This window comes from Grampus griseus (assembly GCF_964374135.1).
Source record: "Grampus griseus genome assembly, chromosome: 1".
Taxonomy (NCBI): domain Eukaryota; kingdom Metazoa; phylum Chordata; class Mammalia; order Artiodactyla; family Delphinidae; genus Grampus; species Grampus griseus.
The window spans coordinates 26659934-26681992 of record NC_139017.1 but is presented as its reverse complement, the minus strand read 5'-3'; the positions used below and the strand labels follow the sequence as shown (position 1 = coordinate 26681992).

General features: G+C 36.3%; 1 protein-coding gene across 1 annotated transcript in view; it reads left to right on the top strand.

Annotated features, from left to right (window-relative positions):
* CATSPERE (catsper channel auxiliary subunit epsilon) overlaps positions 1 to 22059 on the top strand; it is a gene marked incomplete at both ends in the record, with an annotated part of 243645 nt that overhangs the window by 26108 nt on the left and 195478 nt on the right. The window contains 2 exons of the mRNA XM_082657660.1: positions 4178 to 4248; positions 19504 to 19528. Of these exons, the coding sequence (XP_082513786.1) occupies positions 4178 to 4248; positions 19504 to 19528 (96 nt within the window). The remainder of the gene's footprint in view (positions 1 to 4177; positions 4249 to 19503; positions 19529 to 22059) is intronic.

Sequence of the window (22059 nt, the reverse complement as noted above, 5' to 3'; positions counted from 1 at the left end):
GAATGTCCTATAAATATCAATGAAATCTATCTGATCTATTGTGTCATTTAAAGCTTGTGTTTCCTTATTTATTTTCTGTTTGGATGATCTGTCCATTGGTGTAAGTGGGGTGTTAAAGTCCCCACTATTATTGTGTTGCTGTTGATTTCCCCTTTTATGGCTGTTAGCATTTGCCTTATGTATTGAGGTGCTCCTATGATGGGTGCATAAATATTTATAATTGTTATATCTTCTTCTTGGATTGATCCCTTGATCATTATGTAGTGTCCTTCCCTGTTTCTTGTAACAGTCTTTATTTTAAAGATTATTTTATCTGATATGAGTATTGCCACTCCAGCTTTCTTTCAATTTTCATTTGCATGGAATATCTTTCTCCATTCCCTCACTTTCAGTCTGTATGTGTTCCTAGGTCTGAAGTGGGTCTCTTGTAGACAGCATATACATGGGTCTTGTTTTTGTATCCATTCAGCCATTCTGGATCTTTTGGTTGGAGCATTTAGTCCATTCACATTCAAGGTAATTATCAATATGTATGTTCCTATTACCATATTCTTAATTGTTTTGCATTTGTTTTTGCAGGTCTTTTTCTTCTCTTGTGTTTCCTGCCTAGAGAAGTTTCTTTAGCATTTGTTGTAAAGCTTGTTTGGTGGTGCTGAATTCTCTTAGCTTTTGCTTATCTGTAAAGCTTTTGATTTCTCTGTTGAATGTGAATGAGATCCTTGTTGGGTGGAGTAATCTTGGTTGTAGGTTTTTCCCTTTCATCACTTTAAATGTATCCTGCCACTCCCTTCTGGTCTGCAGACTTTCTGCTGTAAAATCAGCTGATAACTTTATGGGGATTTCCTTGTATGCTATTTGTTGCTTCTCCCTTGCTGCTTTTAATATTTTTTCTTTGAATTTAATTTTTCTTAGTTTGATTAATATGTGTTGGTGTGTTTCTCCTTGGGTTTATCCTGTATGGACTCTGCAATTCCTGGACTTGGGTGGCTATTTCTTTTCCCATCTTGGGGAAGTTTTTGACTCTAATCTCTTCAGATATTTTCTCAGACCCTTTCTCTTTCTCTTCTTCTTCTAGGACCACTATAATTCGAATATTGGTGCATTTAATGTTGTCCTAGAGGTCCCTGAGACTGTCCTCATTTTTTTTCATTCTTTTTTCTTTATGCTGCTCTTCAGCAGTTATTTCCACCATTCTATCTTCCAGGTTACTTATCCATTCTTCTGCCTCAGTTATTCTGGTACTGATTCCTTCTAGAGTATTTTTCATTTCAGTTATTGTGTTGTTCATCACTGTTTGTTTGTGCTTTAGTTCTTCTAGGTCCTTGTTACACATTTCTTGTATTTTCTCAATCCATACCTCCATTCTATTTCCAAGATTTTGGATCATCTATACTATCATTACTCTGGATTATTTTTCAGGTAGGTTGCCTATTTTCTCTTCATTTATTTGGTCTTATAGGTTTTTACCTTGCTCCTTCATCTGTAACACATTTTTTTTGTCATCTCGTTCTTATTGATTTGTGGGGCTGTGTTCCTGTTGTGCTGGTTGTTCGGCCTGAGGCATCCAGCACTGGAGTGTGCAGGCAGTTGGTTGAAGCTGGGTGTTGGTGCTGAGATGAGGACCTGTGGGAGAGTTTACACCAATTAACATTCCTTGGGATCTGAGCTTCTCTGTTACTCCAGTGTTTTGGACTCCACACACCCACCACAGGAGCTCAGGCAAGACCCTACAAGCTACACAGTGTGACAAAAAAAAAAAAAAAAAAAAAAAGCAACAAACAAAAAAGAGCAGAACAATAACAATAAAGAAAAAATAAAATAAAATTAGAAAAATTAAAAATACAATAGAAGAAATAAAAATGAAATCACCACAACAAAACAAAACAGAACCACAACAGCAAATATATATATATATAAAATTTTAAAAATGAAAAAATAAAATAAAAAATAAGATTAAAGGTAAGAATTTTTTTAAAAAAGGCTGGAGGAGGCCTGGGGGATGTGGGGCTCAGGCCCAGGACCTGCGCAGCCAGGAAAGGCCTTAGCGGGCCGTAGGGCTTAGACCTTGGACCTATGCAGCCAGAAAAGCCCTTAGTTGAGGGGTGGGGGTTAGGTCCAGGACCCGTGCGGCTGGAAGAGGCCTCAGCGGGGGCACTTAGGCCCAGGATCTGACCGGCCAGAGGGGGCCGGGGAGGGATTCAGGCCCAGGACCCCAGGAGGCTTGCCAGGGCGCAAGTGGCAGGGGAGATGCTGGCCGTGTTCCCCTCTGATCCCCAATCCCCAGAAGGTCCCTCTCCATCCCCATCAATCCCCACGCCATGAGTGGACCCCTCTGAGTGTAGGAACCTCTCCCCTCCCCCAGCCTCCCTCAGGGGTGCCAGTCCCATCCTACCTCCAACTTTCCCCCCCCCCGCTCCTTCCTTCCTGTGTCCTACCTGGTGGCATGGGGATTCCTGTCCCCTTTGGTGTCTGAGGTCCTCCACCAGCACCTAGTGGATGTGTCCTCCTACTCCGCCATCTTCACTCCGCCCCTAACAATAAGGAATTTTAAAGCAATGGCACTGTGCTAGTTCATAACAAAGTACTGGCCACACACCTTATAGTTGATGTTCCCACATAAGTGTATTTAAAGCCATTGCTGTGTAGAGACTTCATGTGACAAGTCCTGCCTTTACTCTGGGGCTTGTGCCTTCTTTTTACTTTTTTTTTTCCCCATGAGTAAAGTGTTTCTCTAAGTTCTGTTGCTTTCCTTTTACTTAGTAACCTATATTTTCAGGAAACAGGTAGACAGGGTGAAGTGGGAGAGGCCAGATGTATATAGTAATTCACATTTCAATCCCTGTAGATTGAAAAATATTTGAATTTGGCTTTTTGAGTTTGTGTGTTTCCCAGTGTGTTTCCCAGGAATTGTGTTCCTGGGAAGTAAAGGATTTCTCTTTACTGATTCCTGAGGAAGTAAAGGATTTCTCTCCCTTTTGTTATGTGTTGGAAGTCCACATAAATGTGTAATGTTATGTAAAAAATATGTACACACTAATACATGTATATATAGGAATATATTTGTCATTTATATATAGTGCTATCAGACCTTACAGCCTTTAAGGAGGTATGTGTGACTTTTGAAATGCACTCAAAAGGCCTCAGTTATAACAACCAAAGAATGTCTCCAAGCATTGCCAAACATTTCTTTGCAAGCAATTTCATCTCTTGTTGAGAACAATTAAACAAGAAAATTAATTGAGTTGTGTTTCATTGAGGAAGACTTTCGAGGAAAATTCACTGTTTTCCTTTGTACAGTTGCAGAGAACACTTCTGTGTCCAGATATTGGTGGGGGGGGGGGTGGTTCAACATTGACCAATTCTCCTATATTAGCTGGGGGTACTACCATTCAAAGTTCCAACAATATCTACCTAGAGTTAATGTCACATCCCACAAGTTAAGGGCTCAGTCCCACAAGACTGCACCCACTTCAGTTGCCAATTGCTGACTGACTGGTGATAAATCCAGGTTCCCATAACTTTCTCCTCAATTTCAGTAATTTGCTAAACAACTCACAGAACTCAGGGAAACACATTTACTGGTTAAAATAAAGAATATGGTAAAAGGATCCAGATGAACAACAAGGTCAAGGAGTACATAGGGCAAGGTCCAGAAGGGTTCTGAGTACAGGAACTTCTGCCATTGTGCAGTTGGGTACATCACCTGCTGGCATGTGGATGTGTCCACCAACCTGGAAGCTCTCTTACTCTCATACTTTAAGGATTTTTATGGAGACTTCATCAAGTAGGCATGATTGATTATTGACTCATTTTCCAGCCCTTCTCCACTCTCCAGAGAATGGGGGGAGGCTGAGCTGAGAATGGGAGGCTGAGCTGAAAGTTCCAAGCTTTTAACCATGGGTTGGTTTTTCTAGTGATCAGTTCCCAGCCAGGAGCCCACCGAGTTAACTCATTAGAACAAAAAGAATTTAGGGGCTCTGTGCCAGACGTTCCTATTACTCAGGAAATTAAAGAGTATTAGGAGCTAGGTGTCAGGAACCAGGGTCAAAGACCAGATATTAGGAACTGGGGCTAAAATATACAGAAAAGATGTATATATATAATTTCATAAAGACAAATATAATAGAAGCAATCAGTCATCTAAATTTATCATAGTTTCTTTTGCATTTTCTTTTAGGATTTAGAAGAAGAACGCTATTTATCTGTGGACAGTTCTCATACTTGCTTTCTGTGGTATTATAAGGTTATGTAAGTAATGCAGAAGAAAGGTAATTAATGCGTTTTAAAAGTATTTAGCTTTAATTAACCACAAATTGATTATCTGCATTATAGTTTCCATATAAGCTTTTATTCACCAATCAAGATGTCCTCAAATGTACCCAACTAATGCCCAACTAATAGTGAAGAACAAACAGTAAATATAACAATAGCAACCACTATTTGAACAAATACTGCTTCTACATGGTCATACTTTATGTAAATTAGCTATGTCAGTTTTCATAATTACCAGTTAAATGTAAGTATTACTATCTTTATTATAAATGAGGAAATGTAAGCTTGGATAGGTTAAATAATTTGGAAAAAATATGCAGCTACTAAAAGATAGCATTGGAAATTGACTCTGGTTTTTCAGATTACAGGCTTCTTTGGTTTCCATTGTATACATTATATTCCAAAAGTACTCTCGTTTTCTTAGATAGCTCTTCAAACTCTTTTTAACATGATGGTGAATGAATATAACTAAGAAGGAAAAACTGGTACAAGAAAAAATAGCTAATTGCATTATAAAATCAATAAGTAAAATGCATCAATGAGTCAGAGTTTTGTTTTGTTTTGTTTTGTTTTTAGTATCATAGTCCAAGCATATCCTAAATACCGTGTAGGATAAAAAGAACTGTCTTATGTGGTCCCTGCTCTCCAGATGACTGTAATGTACCTAATTCTTTTTATGTACTTAATATCCCTTCCTTTGAGGGAACCATCCCTCCCCTATTCTGTGGTGAAATTATTAATTTCATGTGATTTAAGTGGTACTACCTCCACAACCCCACATTTCATTGGCCACAGCAATTAGGTGAGGATGGCCATATGACCCAAACAGAACCTATCAGAATACTTGTGTCTTCGGTAAAGCATAATTGTTGCCGATAATTTCACTGTCCTGGTTTACATGGTCCCTTTAAGTCAGATGGCTCTGTAGTTTATGTGTAACCTTTGAACTGAAAGTCCTGATAGCTAGATTTCAGCAAGCCCCACCAGGAGTACACATTTACCCATTCTTCTCTGAATTACTGCCACTCTCCCAGAGCCTTACCAAGAAGCAAGGTTATGTAAGTAATGCAAAAGAAAAGTAATTAATGTGTTTTAAGAGTATTTAGCTTTAGTTAACCACAAATGGATTAGCTGATATATTTGTCTATACTTGAACAGATGCTGCATTATCTGTATTACTATAAGTTTATTTTTTAAATCTTAAGAAGTGATAGTACAAATACCCACCCCACCCTGACCCCAGCTCTTGTCGTCCTTCAGGAATTTCTTAGCTGTATCATGGACCTATTTTTTCTTCCTATAAATTTTTGGAATTGGTTTGTCAAATTCTACAAAAACCTTAGCTGGGATTTTTATAATTTGTCTAAATATTTTAATCAATTTGGGGTGTCTTTCTACTCCTGAATAATATATAACTCTCCATTTACTTAGGTCTTTTTACATGTCTGCCAATAAGATTTTGTAATTTTTAATAAAGGTTCCAGGACATTTTTATTAGACTTATTCCTAGGTACTCTTTTTTTTTTTTTTTGCTATTATAAATAGTCAAAAATTTTAAATTACAATTTCTAACCAGTTATTCCTGTTGTATAGAATACAATTTACTTTTGAATGTTGATTTTTGCATTCAGCAACATTGCTAAACTCTTATATTGTGATAATTTATTTATATATTCTCTTGGAATTAAAAAAAATCAGATTACTTGCAAATAATGATGATTTTGTTTTTCTTTCTGATAAGTATGGCTTCCATTCCTTTTATTCTTACTGCATGTCTAGAACATCAAATACAATGTTTCTTAGAAGGGTGATAGCAGGTCTCCTTATTTTATTCCTGATCTTAAAAGGAAGACTCTCATCATTTCACTAGTTGTATAATATTTGTTACAGGTTATGAGTTAAACTTTGCCTGGTTAAGGAAGTTCCCTTTTATTCCAAGGTGGCTGTGGATTTTTTTATGAATTGGTGCTGAAATTTATTCAAAGTTTTTTTCTCTTCCACATAAAAGTTCATACGGTTTTTCTCTTTTACTATGTTAATCTGATGGATAATAGTTATTAATATATCCATATTAAACTAACCTTGTGTTTCTGGAATAAGCCAACTTGGTCTTGATGAATTAACTTTCATATACATTGATAGATTCCATTTGCTAATATTATTTAATTTTTTGTGTGTGCGAATATACATGAGTGAGATTGGCCTGTGGTTTTACTCCCCTTGTACTATCCTTTTCCTCTTTTGATATCAAGGCTATGCTAGACTCATCATGTAAGTTAGGATGAGTTCTTTTCTGTTCTCTGAGAGATTTTGTATAAGATTGGAAATATATGTTCCTTGAATATTTGATGGAAACTTGCATAGAAATCTACCTGGACCTGGATTTTTTGAGTGTGTGGGGGGGAAATTTTATAACTATTAACTCAATTTCTTTAATGGTTAAAATCCTATTTTGGAATTCTAATTCTTATAAAATCCATTTTTGTAGTATTTTATTTCCAGGAATTCATCCATGTCTTCAGTTAGCAATTTTAGTATCAATTTTAATGTCATAAAGTTGTCCATAATATCCTCTTATATTTGTTTAATCACTGAAGTAATAGTAGGTATGCCTCTCTTTTATCATTTCTAATATTTTTATTTGTGCCTTCCTTCTATTTCCTTGTTCTTCTTCCTAGAGATATTTCTATTTTATTAGTCTTTTCAAAGAACCATCTTTTGGCTTTATTGAGCTTTTGTATTGTTGTCTATTTTATCTCAATTTGTTTTTTACATTATTTCTTTTTTTGAGTTTGTTTTTCTAAAGTTTTTGAATTAGTTATATAGCCTACTAGGCTTAAAACTTCCTTTTTTTTCGAATGTATGTGTTTAAGGAAATAAAATTTCTTCTAAGTACCTCTATAGCTGCATCAACAAATAGTGGAATATCTCATAATTGTAATTTTTCATTATTGCTCATAAATAATTGTTTAGTAACTGCTACAATTTGTTTGAGCAATGAGTTGTTTAGAAATGCATTTTTAAATTTACAGACATGAGCCTTTTAAATTATTGTTTTGTTATTGAATTCTAACCTAATTGTATTGTGATCACAAAAGCGTTAGAATCAAATCTTTGGCTTAGCATGTAGTCAAATTTTATAAATGTCTCGTGTGTACCTAAAGAAAATATATTTTCCTATTGTTGGATGAAGTATGCTATTTATGTCCAGTAGATCAGGTGTGTTAAGTGTACTGTTCAAAGTCTTGTGTACTTATTTGGCTCATTGTTGACTTGATATTGGCTAAAATTTCCCACTATGATGGTAGATACGTCACTTTTCCTTGTAGGTATGTAAATTTTTGCTTTTTATTTTATCTTTTAGTGCATATAACTTTAGAATTATTAAGATTTTTTGAAGAATTGAGACTTTGTTTGTAGTGACCTTGTTTCTCACTTGTAATGCTTTTCAACTTATGTTCTGTCTTATATTAATATGTTCTTGTATCTTTAACCTTTGATTTTCAAGGCCTTAGAATTATTTTTCATTGACTTCTGGCTTCTGCTATTGCAGTTGAGAAGTCTGCTCTCTGTCTAATGGATTTTCCTTCTCTAGGTAATCATTATTTTCTCTGTAGCTGTTTTAAGAAGTTCAACCTTACCTATTGAGCTATACAAACTTTGCTATTGTAAGTTTCTTTATATTTATCCTACTTTTGATTTATTATAGTTCCTGAATCTGACGATTAAAGCCTTTCATAAATTCTGAAAATTCAGTTACTATCTTTTCAAATCCTGGTTTTCTCTCATTCTCTTTCTTCTTTCTTTTTAAATTTCCATAATAGAAACATGGCACCATTTCATTCTGTCCTTCCCGATGCTTCAAATCTTTTCACATTTCCTATCTTTTTATTTCCCATGACTCATTCTAGACTATTTTTTCAAATGTTTCTTTCAGTTTTCTAGTTCTCTCATCATCTGTGTTTAAATTTTTTTAATTACTAAAATCCTACTATCTAGAGGAAAGTACCATTGTATACTATATTCTACCATTTCTGCATTATTGCATCCATAACTGGCTGTGTAATCTGTTGGGTGCAGTACAAAATGAATATGGAGGGCCTCTGGTTCAAAAGCCAAGGGAAAAATACCATTAAAAGTATTAAATATAAAGCTTTTCCTTTCTTCTGTAGTTACTCTCTACCCGTCATGGCACTTTTTATTTGGAATATAATGTCATGCTCCCTTGGACATGAGAATACTCTTGGGTCAAGTACAAACTCATATAGTCACCAGGTTTAGCGTGTGTGCAGCCCATTAGCTGCTCAATTTTCCCTCTCAACAGTCATTGGACTGACATATAATACTTCAACCAGGGGTGGGGTCTGAAGAAGTCAAACCAGACATCTTCCCTTACAGTGGACCTACCACCTCAACCCATAGCTGATAGGCAACCCTCAAGGATATTGCAACCTCTGCACTGTGACACCCTTGGTACCTGGATTGGGGGTGGGTGTGACACCCTTGGTACCTGCCTAGATGAGGCCTCCATCAGCCACACCATAATTTTGCTAGCTGGGGTTCGGGGAGGACAATTGCTGGCATGCCTTACTTCAAGATGTCACAGGACTTAAACACCCTATGCTGACCCTCCTCATACCTGAGCCCAGAACTAGTTTTCAGGACAAGGAGTGAGAAGGGAAAGGCCAGGCAGGACCCAAGGTGCCAGGGCGTAATGAGTGGGTGGCCAAGAGCCTGTCCCATGGGAAAGATAAGTAATAGGAGACAGTACTGCATGAGCCAAACCTCCAAGTGCATGCTTCATTTTCCTATCATACTTCACGTACAAACCACAAGTTCAAAGATACATTTATTAAGAATTTCAAGACAGGGCTTCCCTGGTGGCGCAGTGGTTGAGAGTCCGCCTGTCGATGCAGGGGACACGGGTTCGTGCCCAGGTCCGGGAGGATCCCACATGCCGCAGAGCGGCTGGGCCCGTGAGCCATGCGCTCCACAGCAGGAGACGCCACAACAGTGAGAGGCCCACGAACCGGGGGGAAAAAAAAAAAAAGAATTTCAAGACAGAGACTGCAAAGCATTAAACCTCAAGTACAAGGCCCTGCTGAGCATTGCCTCTCTTCCCTGGGCTTTCCTAACCTATTGACTCTGCCCACAAACCAGAATTCTGACCCGAGGGAAGAGAATTCATGGATCAGGTACTGTATTAGCATCTAAACTCTCTTGCTTTATTCTCTCTCTCCCCTAGGGTTAGAATACAGAAAAGGAAGGGAGAAGGATCCAAGGGGTCATGCTCAAATTATCATCTTTTTCAAATTCACTGTAACAATGTTCTGCTTCATCGGTCTATCCCAGTACTCTCTGCCTACTATCTGTCTATCCACTTAAACTGCTTTGGCAACGTTACTGAACGTTTAATGGGATTTTTTTAGTCCTTTTACTGTTTGATTTCTGTACCACATTTAATGCTGGGTATCACTTATTTCTTCTTAAAACTCTCTCATTCCTTCACTAACCTAATACCAGTATCTTCTCTGTCTTTCTTTTTATTATACATTATTGTTAACTATAGTCACCATGCTGTACATTAGATCCCTAAAACTTACTCATCTGCTTCCTTTGCTGTGCAGAAACATTTTAGTTTAATGTATTCTTACTTTTTGATTTTTACTTTTGTTGCTTATGCTTTTGATGTCATATCCAAAAACTCATTACTAAGCCTGATATCAGAGAGATTCTTCCCTATGTTTTCTTCTAGGAGTTTCACAGTTTCGGGTATAATATTTAAGTTCTCAGTCCATTTTGAGTTGATTTTTTTTTAATTTATTTATTTTTGGCTGTGTTGGATCTTTGTTGCTGTGCGCGGGCTTTCTTTAGTTGTGGCGAGTGGGGGCTACTCTGTTGTGGTGTGTGGGCTTCTCATTGCAGTGGCTTCTCTTGTTGTGGAGCACGGGCTCTAGGTGTGTGGGCTTCAGTAGTTGTGACACATGGGCTCAGTAGTTGTGGCTTGCAGGCTCTAGAGTGCAGGCTCAGTAGTTGTGACGCATGGGCTTAGTTGCTCCGTGGCATGTGGGATCTTCCCAGACCGGGGCTTGAACCCTTGTCCCCTGCATTGGCAGGCAGATTCTTAACCACTACACTACCAGGGAAGTCCTTGAGTTGATCTTTTGAGTGGTATAAGGTAAGGGTCCAGTTTCATTGTTTTGCATATGGATATCCAATTTTTCCAACACTATCTCTTCTTTGCCCATATCCTGTTCTTGGTGCCCTTGTCAAACATTAGTTGACCATATTTGTGAGGGTTTAATTCTGTGCCCTTATTCTGTTCCATTGCTCCATGTATCTATTTTAATGCCAGTACCATACCGTTTTGATTACTATAGATTTGTATTGTACTTTGAAATCAGGAAATGTGATGCCTCTGGCTTTCTTTCTCAAGATTGCTTTGACTCTTTGGGGTCTTTGGGGCTCCATATGTATTTCAGAATTGTTTCTTCTATTCCTGTGAAAATTCCGTTGGATATTTGATATGAATTTCATTGACTCTATATAAGATTTTGGGTAGTATGAACATTTTAACAATATTAACTCTTCCAATCCATGAATATGGGATATTTTTCCATTTATTTAAGTGTTCCTCAGTTTCTTTCATCAATGTCTTATAATTTTTGGTATATAGATATTTCACTTCCATGGTTAAATTTATTCCTGTACTTTATTATTTGTGTTGCTATTGTTGCTTTCTTTATTTCTTTTTCAGATAGTTTATCATTAGTATATAGAAATGCAACTGATTTCTGCATGTTGATTTTGTATGCTGCAACTTTCCTGAATTTATTGATTAGTTCTAACAATTTTGGGGTGGACTCTTTAGGATTTTCTATATACAAGATTATATCATCAACAAACAGACAATTTTATTTCTTTCTTTCCAATTCAGATGCCTTATTTTTCTTTTTCTTGCCTGATTGCTTTCTCTAGGACTTCAGTTATTATGTTGAATAGAAATGGTGAGAATGAGTGCCCTTGTCTTGTTCCTGACCTTAAAGGAAAAGCTTTCAACCTTTCATGACTGAGTAGATGTTAGCTGTGGTGTGTCATATCTTGCCTTTATTATGATGAAGTATGTTCCTTCTATATCCAATTTGTTGAGGGTTTTTATCAATCAAGGATAATGTATTTTGTCAAATGCTTTTTCTGCATATATTGAGAAGATCAAATGATTTTTGTCTTTCAGTCTATTAATGTGGTTATCACATTGATTTATTTTCCTATATTGCATTCCAGGGACAAATCTCACTTGATCATTGTGTATGATCCTTTTAATATGCTGTTGAATTTGGTTTGCTAGTATGTCACTGAGAATTTTTGGATCTGTATTCATCAGGGATGTTGGCCTGTAGTTTTCTTTTCTTGTAGTGCCCTTATCTGGTTTTGATATTGGAGTAATGCTGCACTTGCAAAAAGAGTTTTGAAATATCCACTCCTCTTCAGTTTTTTGGAAGAGCTTGGAAAGAATTGGTATCAATTCTTCCTTAAATGCTTGGTAGAATTCACCAATGAAGCCATCAAATACTGGGCTTTTTCTTTGTTGGGAAATTTTTGCTTACTAATTCAAGCTTCTGACTCATAATTGGTTTGTCTTATACTCTGCTTCTTCATGATTTATTCTTGGTAGGTCATATATTTTTAGGAATTTATCCATTTCTACTAGATTGTCCAATATTTTGGCCTAATTGTTCATAGTAGTCTTTTATGATTTCTTTAAAAATTTCTGTAGAATTGGTAGTGATTTTCTCATTTTCATTTCTGATTTCAGTAATTTGAGTCTTCTTTTTTCGTAGGTAGTCTAGCTAAAGTTTTGCCAATTTTGTTTATCTTTTAAAAAAATTCTTAGTTTTATTCTTTTTTTGGTCTCTTTTATTTCTGTTCTATTTCACTGTTATTTCCTCTCCTTTGCTAATTTTGAATTTAGTTTCTTTCTTTTTTTTTTCTATTTTCTTCAGGTATAAAGTTATATTGTTTATTTGAGGTCTTTCTTTTTTCTGAGTGTGGGCATTTATCACTATAAATATCCCTTCTTGACTTGAACTTTTATTGCTCCATCCCATAAGTTTTGTTATGTTGTGTTTTTATTTTCATTGTTTTAAGATATTTTTTGATTTTCCTTTTTTATTTCATCTTTGACCCATTGGTTGTTCAGAAGTGTGTTGTTTAATTTACACATATTTGTGAATTTTCTAGTATTCCCTCTGTTATTGATCTAGTTTAATACCATGGTATGAAAAGATGAAGAAAAATCAGAAAAGATACTTGGTATGATTTCAATCTTTTAAAATTTGCTAAGACTTGTTTTTACCTCACATTTGATCTATCCTGAAGAATGTTCCATGTGTGCTTGAGAAGACTGTGCATTCTGCTGTTGGATGGAATGTTCTTTAGGCCCATTTGGTGTAAAGTATAGTTCAAGTACAACATTCCTTTATTGATTTTCTGTCTAGATGATCTATCCATTGTTGAAAATGGAATCCTCTACTATTATTATATTGTTGTGTATTTCTCCTTTTAGATCTGTTAGTTTTGCTTAGTATATTAGGTGCTCTGATGTTGAGCGCATATATATTTACAACTGTTATTTCCTCTTGAATAATTGGTTTTTATCATTATATATTGAATTTCTTTGTCTCTTGTTACACTTTTTTACTTAAAGTCTATTTTTCCTGATATAAGTATAGCTATCCTCGCTCTTTTTTTGGCTTTCATTTACCTGGAATATGTTTTACCATCCCTTCACTTTGAGCCTATATATGTCCTTGAAGCTGAGGTGAGTCTTTTATAGGCAGCATATAGTTGGGTCTTGTTTTTTTTTTTATCCATGCAGCCACTGTATGCCTTTTGATTGGAGAATTTTATCCATTTACATTTAAAGTAATTTTTTTAAGATAAGGACTTGTTAATGCTGCTTTATTAATTATATTCTGGCTCTTTTGTATCCCTTTGTTCCTTTCTTCCTCTCTTGCTGTTCTTTTGTGAATTGATGATTTTCCATAGTGGTATTCTTTTACTCCCTTCTATTCATCTTGTATGTATCTACTATAACTGGTGTGTGTGTGGTTGAAACATCTTATAGATATAACAGATTGTCTTTTCTTTTTTTATTGAAATATAGTTGATACACAATATTGTGTTAGTTTCAGGTGTACAACAAAATGATTTAGTTTTATGTACATATATTTTTTTCAGATTATTTTCCATTATAGGTTATTAGTAGATTTTGAATATAGTTCCCTGTGCTATACAGTAAATCCTTGTTACTTATCTATTTTATGCAAAGTAGTTTGTATATGTTAATCCCACACTCCTAATTTATACCTGCTTCCCATTCCCCTTTGGTAACCATACGTTTATTTTCTATGTCTGTGAGTTAGTTTCTGTTTTGTATATAGATTCCATATATAAGTGGAATATAATATTTGTCTTTCTCTGACTTACTTCACTAAGTGTAATATTCTCTAGGTCCATCCATTATTGTGGCAAATGGCAATAATTCATTCTTTTTGTCTGAGTGATATTCCATTGTATATATGTACCACATCTTCTTTATCCATTCCTCTGTTGGTGGACATTTAGGTTGCTTCCATGTATTGGCTATTGTAAATAGTGCTGCTATGAACATTGGGGTGCATGTATCAAATTAGAGTTTTTGTCATTTCTGGATATATACCCAGGAGTGGGATAGCTGGATCATATGGTAGCTCTGTTTTTGTTTTTTCAAGGAACTTCCTTATTGTTTTCTACAGTGGCTGCACCAATTTGTATTCCTACCAACAATTTAGGAGGGTTACCTTTTCTCCACACCCTCTCCAGCATTTATTAACTGTAGGCTTTTGATGATAGCCATTCTGACCAGTGTAGGGTGATACTTCATTGTGGTTTTGATTTGCATTTCTTTTAATAATTAGCAGCATTCAGCCTCTTTTATGTGCCTGTTGGCCATCTCTATGTCTTCTTTGGAGAAATGTCTATTTAGAGGTATTTTGCCCAATTTTTGATTGGGTTGTTTGTTTTTATTATATTGAGTTGTATGAACCACTTGTATATTTTGGATATTAACCCTTTCTCAGTTGCATCATTTGCAGATATTTCTCCCTTTCCATAGGTTGTCTTTTCATTTTGTTGATGGTTTCTTTTGCTGTGCAATAGCTTTTAAGTTTAATTGGGTCCCATTTGTTTATTTTTGCTTTTATTTCTTTTGCCTTGGGAGACTGATCTAAGAAAACGTTGGTACAATTTATGTAGAGAATGTTCTACCTATGTTCTCTTCTAGGAGTTTTATGATGTACTATTTTATATTTAGGTCTTTAAACTATTTTCAGGTATTTTTTAATATGGTGTGAGGGAGTGTTCTAATTTCGTTGATTTACATGTAGCTGTCCAGCTTTCCCAATACCACTTGTTGAAGAAACTGCCTTTTCACCATTATATATTCTTGCCTCCTTTGTTACAGATTATTTGACCATAGGTGTGTGGGTTTGTTTCTGAGATCTCTGTTCTGATCCATTGATCTACACATCTGTTTTTGTGCCAATACCACATGTTTTGATTATGTAGCTTTGTAGGATAGTCTGAAGTCTGAGGGTTATGCCTCCAGCTTGGTTCTTTTTCCTCAGGATTACTTTGGCAATTCTGGGTCTTTTGTAGTTCCATATAAGTTTTAGGATTATTTGTTCTAGTTCTGTGAAAAAATGTCACGGGTATTTTGATAGGGATTGCACTAAATCTGTAGATTGCTTTGGGTAGTATGGCCATTTTAACAATATTAACTCTTCCCATCCAAGAGCATGGGCTATCTTTCCATTTCTTTAAATTACCTTCAATTTACTTTATCAGTGTTTTTTTGTTTTTGTTTTGTTTTGTTTTTGCGGTATGCAGGCCTCTCACTGCTGTGGCCTCTCCCATTGCAGAGCATAGGCTCCGGATGCACAGGCTCAGCGGCCATGGCTCACAGGCCTAGCCATTCCGCAGCATGTGGGATCTTCCCGGACCGGGGCACAAACCCGTGTCCCCTGCATTGGCAGGCGGACTCTCAACCACTGCGCCACCAGGGAAACCCTATCAGTGTTTTATAGTTTTCAATGCGTAGATTTTTCACCTCCTTTGTTAAGTTTGTTCCTATTTTTTTGAATGAGATTTTTCAACAGGACTGTTTTTTCACTTTCTCTGTCTGATATTTCATTGTTAGTATAAAAATGCAACAGATTTCTATATATTAATATTTTATCCTGCTACCTTGCTGAATTCATTTATTAGTTCTAATAGTTTTTGTGTGGAGACTTTAGTATTCTCTATATAGAGTATCATGTCATCTGCAGATAGTGACAGTTTTACTTCTTCCCTTCCAATTTGGATATCTTTTATTTATGTCTCTTGTCTGATTGCTGTGGGTAGGACATCCAATACTATGTTGAAGAGAAATGGTGAGTGCGGGGATCCTTGTCTTGTTGCAGATTTTAGTGGGAAGGGTTTCAGCTTTTCAGCATTGAGCATTATGTTGGCTGTCGGTTTGTCATAAATGGCTTTTATTATATTGAGATATGTTCCACATATACCCACTTTGGTGAGAGTTTTTATCTTGGATGTTGAATTTTGTCAAATGCTTTCTCTGTGTCTATTGAGATGATTATGTGGTTTTTGTCTTTACTTTTCTAAATGAGGTGGCTGTGTTGCTGCCTGGGAGCAGGGCTGCCAGATTTGGTGCTAAGCTGTGGTGTGGAGTGGATGGAACCACGGCACTCTGACTGGCTCCTTGCTGTATACTCCTGTCCAGGGCCTGTCCATCCGAGATTTAGAGCCTAGCCCCACGTTCTTGTGGTGCAGCCCTGTGTGCACACTGACAGTGTCTGCTACATCTGGACTCACCACCACTGTGCACACATGCTGATAATGGGCTCTGAGGCTCCCCCTAGTCATACCCCATGTTCTTCAGTTGTCTCTGCTTAGCTAGAGTCCTCTGCCAGGGCCTGTCTTCCCAAGATTCAGTGCTTGTCCACTCTGTATTCTTGTGACATCACCCATTGTGCCCACTGACATCTGCCAGGTTTGATCTGCTGCTCCCATGTGTGTGCTGACAGTGATCTCTGCGGTTCTGCCCAGATCATACCCAAGGTGTCCCATCTGTCTCTGCATAGGTAGAATGAATCTTTGCTAGAGTTTGCACCAGGCAGTGGTGTACGGAGAGCAGGGCAAGGGTGTTTGCCCCTTCAGACTGGGAAGTGCTGCAAGGCAGCAGCCACCAGTGCAAGTCTCTCTCTCCTCCTTGATTGTTAGCAAGCCAGCATGTGTGCACTCCTTGCGAGCAGAGTCTAGGCTTCTCCAGTCCTTCTGTCTGTCTCAGTGGATTTCCCAGCAGGTAAGTGGGCTCCCTAGGACAGCCAGTGAGGACCTTCTCTTCCTTACAGATACCTTCCATGGGTGCCGGTCCTGACCTGATGTGCTTCTTTTTTCTGTCCTACCCAGTTATGTGGAGATCTTTCTTGCAGTTTTGGTTGTTAGGAGATCTTCTGCCAGTTTTCAATGAGACTTGTTCCACATGTAGATGTATTTTTGATGTGTTTGTGAGGGAAGGTGAGCTCCACATCCTCCTACTCTGTTATCTTGATCCCTCTCCAAAATCTATAGCAGATTATTTCAAGCTAATAACTACTTATATTCTATTGCATACAAAACCTCTACCCTTTTACTATCCCTCCATATTTTATGTTTTTGATGTCACAATTTACATCTCTTTATATTCTGTTTCTACTGACAAATTATTGTTGCCATAACTGTTTTTAATACATTTTGCCCTTTAACATTTATGCTAGAGGTAAGTGGTTAACACATCACCTTATTAAAATATTAACATATTCCGAATCTGACTATATACTTGCCTTTAACAGTGTGTTGGATATTTTCATATGTTTTCATTTTACTAATTAAAGGCCTTTCATTTCAGCTTTAAGAACTTTTCAGCATTTCTTGTGAGACAGATCTTGTGATGATGAACTTCCTCAGCTTTTATTTGTTTGGGAAAAGCTTTATCTTGCATTCATTTTGAAGGACAAATTACCTGGGTAAAGTGTTCTTTACTGACAATTTATTTTTCTTGCAGCACTTTGAATATATCTTCCCTGGCCTACTCTCCCCTGGCCTGCAAAGTTTTTCCTAGAAATCCACTGTTAGCCTTATGGGGTTTTCCTTTTTGAGAGGATTTTTTTCTCTTGCTGCTTTTAAAATTTTCTTTTTTGTCTTTAATTTTATACAGTTCCATCTTAATGATCTTGGAAAAGATCATTTGAGATTGAAATCTTGGGATGACCTATTAGCTTCATGAACTTTGATGTCAAATCTCTCCCCAGGTTTGGGAAACTCTCAGCTATTACACATTTTTAATAAGCCTCTGCCTCTTTCTCCCCATCATTTCCTTATGGGACTCCAATGATGCATAGATTGTTTCTCTTAATGGTGTCCTATAAATCTCATAGGCTTTTGTCATTCCTTTTTATTCTTTTTGCGCTTCTGACTAGATAATTTCAAAAGATCTGTCTTTGAGTTCACTGATTATTTCTTCTGCTTGTTCCAGTCTGCTGTTGAAGCGCTCTTATAAATTCTTCACTGCAGTCATTGTATTCCTTAGGGCCACAATTTGTTTCTTCCTTATGTTTTCTACCTCTTTGTTGAACTTCTCATTTTGTTCTAGTATTGTTTTTCTAATTTCATTAAATTGCTTGTCTTTTTTCTCTCATAGCTCTCTGAGCATCTTTAGAACCCTATTTTGAATTCTTTATCAGGCTATTCGTGTATATATATCTATTTCCTTAGGGGCCATTGCTGGAGTTTACTATGTTCCTTAAGTGGTGTCATGTTTCCCTGATTCTTCATGGACCCGGTAGCCTGTGTAGGTGTCTGCACATTTGAAGTCACCACTTCCAGTTGTCACAGACTGACTTCATTAAGAAAAGACCTTCACCTGTGGTTGTGCATGCTGGAGCGTGCTGTGACTGCAGGTCTAGTGGTGTGGGGGGCCATGTGCAGGGACAAGTAGTGGCTCTGGATCCAGTGGGGCATGTTTCATCAGCGCAGGCCACTGGGGTCCAAAACATCAAGAATTGCATTGTGTTTACCAAATGCTGCAGGGTGACCAGGATGACTGCAAGGGCTGTGATAGTCCTCAGCAGTGCTTCCAGGTCCAGTAGCTAGGGACCAAAGCAGGCAGCACTGGTGGCCCAAGCCAGTACTGTACACATGCTCAGCTGCAGGGGTTAGTTTTAGGTGCCTGTGTACTGGCAGGGGATTTTTTTGATAAACTTCATACTTTCTGAACTTTGGGCACATTTGCCTGTCAGGATTTATAGTACTTATTTTCAGTGGCTTTCTCATATAACAGATTGAACATACAAAATATTATTTTCATTATGCGGTCTCAGAAACTCACTGCATGCACATTTACTGATTCCCCAAACATCTTCATTTTGTTTTGTACCTAATAATGTATTAAACACTATGCACAAATGAAAACACAGTCCTGAGTCATTGACTTTTAGAGATTATATGATTTAAAAAATACAGATATCTTTAAAGTGACAATAATTACTTTCTAAAAAACATATAACTAAACATACAAGTGAATGTTGCTCCTTTCAGAAAATTTACACTGAAAGGCTGAAAAATGAAGCATTTGCAGTGCTAATTGATAAATTTGGTTTTGACATAAATTAAAACATGTAAACTCTGTAGAATTCTTTTTTGGGGGGACCATGCTGTGTGGCATGCAGGATTTTAGTTCCCTGACCAGGGATTGAACCTGCACCCCCTGCATTGGAAACACGGAGTCTAAACCACTGGACCATCAGGGAAGTCCCTAACCTCTATAGACTTTTTAATGTGCATTGATCATGTCAAATTTTTAAAGAAGATTAATCATGCAACTTTGGCTATGTGAGCTTACAGTACTATTAAGAAAGTATATAGATTCGTGCCCTTCAGCCTTTTGTTGACAACACATGAGGATCAATAATTATATTTAATTATTGACATGAGTTTTTTTTAACATTTAGCATTTAATCATTTATGTATCTGTGATGGAATATAAAGAGAATATTCAAAGATTTATAAACATGTATGTTGAAAGTAGAATATTCAAACTAATATTTAACATGCTGTTTACTAAAATATGATTTCTCTTTTTCCCAACAGAAATTTCACTAACAATTTAACCCAGGTAAATCTTTTTGAAGTTTTTGTATATCTCTCATATATTATACTATATATTATTTCCATCATATCTTCCATATTTACTAGAAGAGGAATTTTCTAAATGAATTTTCAATAAAATTCGCTTAGAGAAGTGGTTACTCAAGTTATAGACTAAGATCCCCTGGTCTTCACAGACCTTTTTAGAAGGTCCACGAGGTCTACGCTTTTCCAGCTACATATCTGTGTGAGGATAGATTTCCCCCCATATACTTCCACCAAAATAACATATACCAACAGCTTGAATGTAGGAGCACAGATGATAAGCCAGCTCTCTTCTATTAAGGCAGATATTAAAGAGAATTTACAATGTAAAACAACCAATCTTCTTACTATTTTTTATCTTGGAAAATAATTATTTTTTTCATAAAAATATGTTAGTTAATGTTAATATGTAATAGGTCTATCATAAATTTTAAAATACATTAATAAATATCTTTAAATATTCTCAATTTTAATTTGTTATATGGTAATAAATATTAATAGAGCTAACCCACATAAAACAACAGCTCTGTGGGATTCTCAATAATTTTTAAGCCTATGAAGGGGTTTTGAGATCCAAAAATTTTGACATCTGGATTGGAGGCTGATTAGAAGTATGACAGAGAGATATATTCAAAAATTTGAAAATTGAAATAAGGTGGTAATATTTGGAAACTTAAGCTCTATAAATATTTTCATTTTCTCAACATAGTGATTTAGTGGAAAGAAGAGGCAGAAAAATAAGAAGAAGAAATAAACTTCCTATATTGGATCAAGATGGCTGAATGAGCTCATGTGTTCATATGTATCCATATCCCAGTCCCAGTTGGCATTATAGGATTATTTATTAAGTCTATAACTATAACAGTGAAAAAAAGGAAGAAAGAGTATTATCCGTGGATAAGGAATTTTAAGACAGAAAATAGAGAGAAACTTCTAAAAGTAGAATACCTATTACACACCCAAATAATGCAGAATAGCCTCCATCTCACTCAAAACATACAGAAATGCCTTTACAAAATACGTATGTATAATACTAGTGTAGACTTTTACATTAATATTGGTACACGTGTATAGAATTTAAAAGCAAGTAAAGGAATTTCCTAGTTGTCAGAAGTAACTAAAGAACTAAAATCCAGAGTTAGAGAAGAATGAATTCAGAAGTAAGATAATTAGACAGAATATAAGCCCTAGTAGACAAAGGGTGATGTTTTAACATTTGTGTGGGAATAGAAAATGAAGCCTCCAACCTATGGGAGAGGGAGGAGCTGAAACTAATCTCCCTACATGAAGCTAGGATTTATGAAAAGTCTGTAAAATGAGAACTAGTAAGGCTTCACTCACTGTCTTAGAGTAATTTCAAATAAATGATACATCCTTTTGGGGGCCATAAATGGACAAGGAGTTACCTTCACAGAGTTTCAGGTGGATGCCCAAGTTAAACATCTCTCAAGAGGTTGAGGAACCTAGAGCCGAGTAGTAAACACAAAAATACAAGCAGTGAAACACATAGGGCGCAGGCAGAGGTGATTATAAAATCCATTTCATAACTAAGGGTGTATAGGACTCTCATAGAAAACAAACCCTCTGAAAATAATCTCAAAATAAAAGCTATAGACCACAAAAAAAATACAAAACTGCCTGGAATAGACACACACATAAACCTTCTCACACATTTGGAGAAAGTTCATACTTTTCAAAACTAAAGATGAGAACCATCTGAAAGATGATTAAATCCATATTTTAAATGGTCACAAAGATAAAAGAAGGGATAAAAACAAAGAAAACAAGAATGAGGATTATGCATAATTGTACATCATTGAAAATATCCTATATATATGTCTTAAGATGAAAAAATAGGCATCTAAAAACAAAAATTCAGGTTAAATAAAAGACTACATACAGTTGAGAAAATTGCAGAATTAGTGATTTGGAATGGGAATCATGCAGAATGCAGAATATAAAAATGAAAAGATGGAAAAGCATCGATGAAATATGAACATGCAGCCTGTGCAAAGGAGACCCCAAACACAGTAAGTTAAAAAAATGAGAAGACAGAGAAATATGTAGCAGATGAAGGAGCAAGGTAAAAACCCACCAGACCAAACGAATGAAGAGGAAATAGGCAGTCTACCTGAAAAATAATTCAGAGTAATGATAGAAAAGATGATCCAAAATCTCAGAAATAGAATGGAGAAAATACAAGAAATGTTTAACAAGGACCTAGAAGAACTACAGAGCAAACGATGAACAACACAATAATGAAATTAAAAATACTATTCAAGGAATCCATACCAGAATAACTGAGGGAGAAGAATGGATAAGTGAGCTGGAAGACAAAATGGTGGAAATGACTACCGAGGAGCAGAATAAAGAAAAAACAATGAAAAGAATTGAAGAGAATCTTAGAAACCTCCAGGACAACACTAAACGCACCAACATTCAAATTATAGGGGTCCCAGAAGAAGAAGAGAAAAAGAAAGGGACTGAGACAATATTTGAAGAGATTATAGTTGA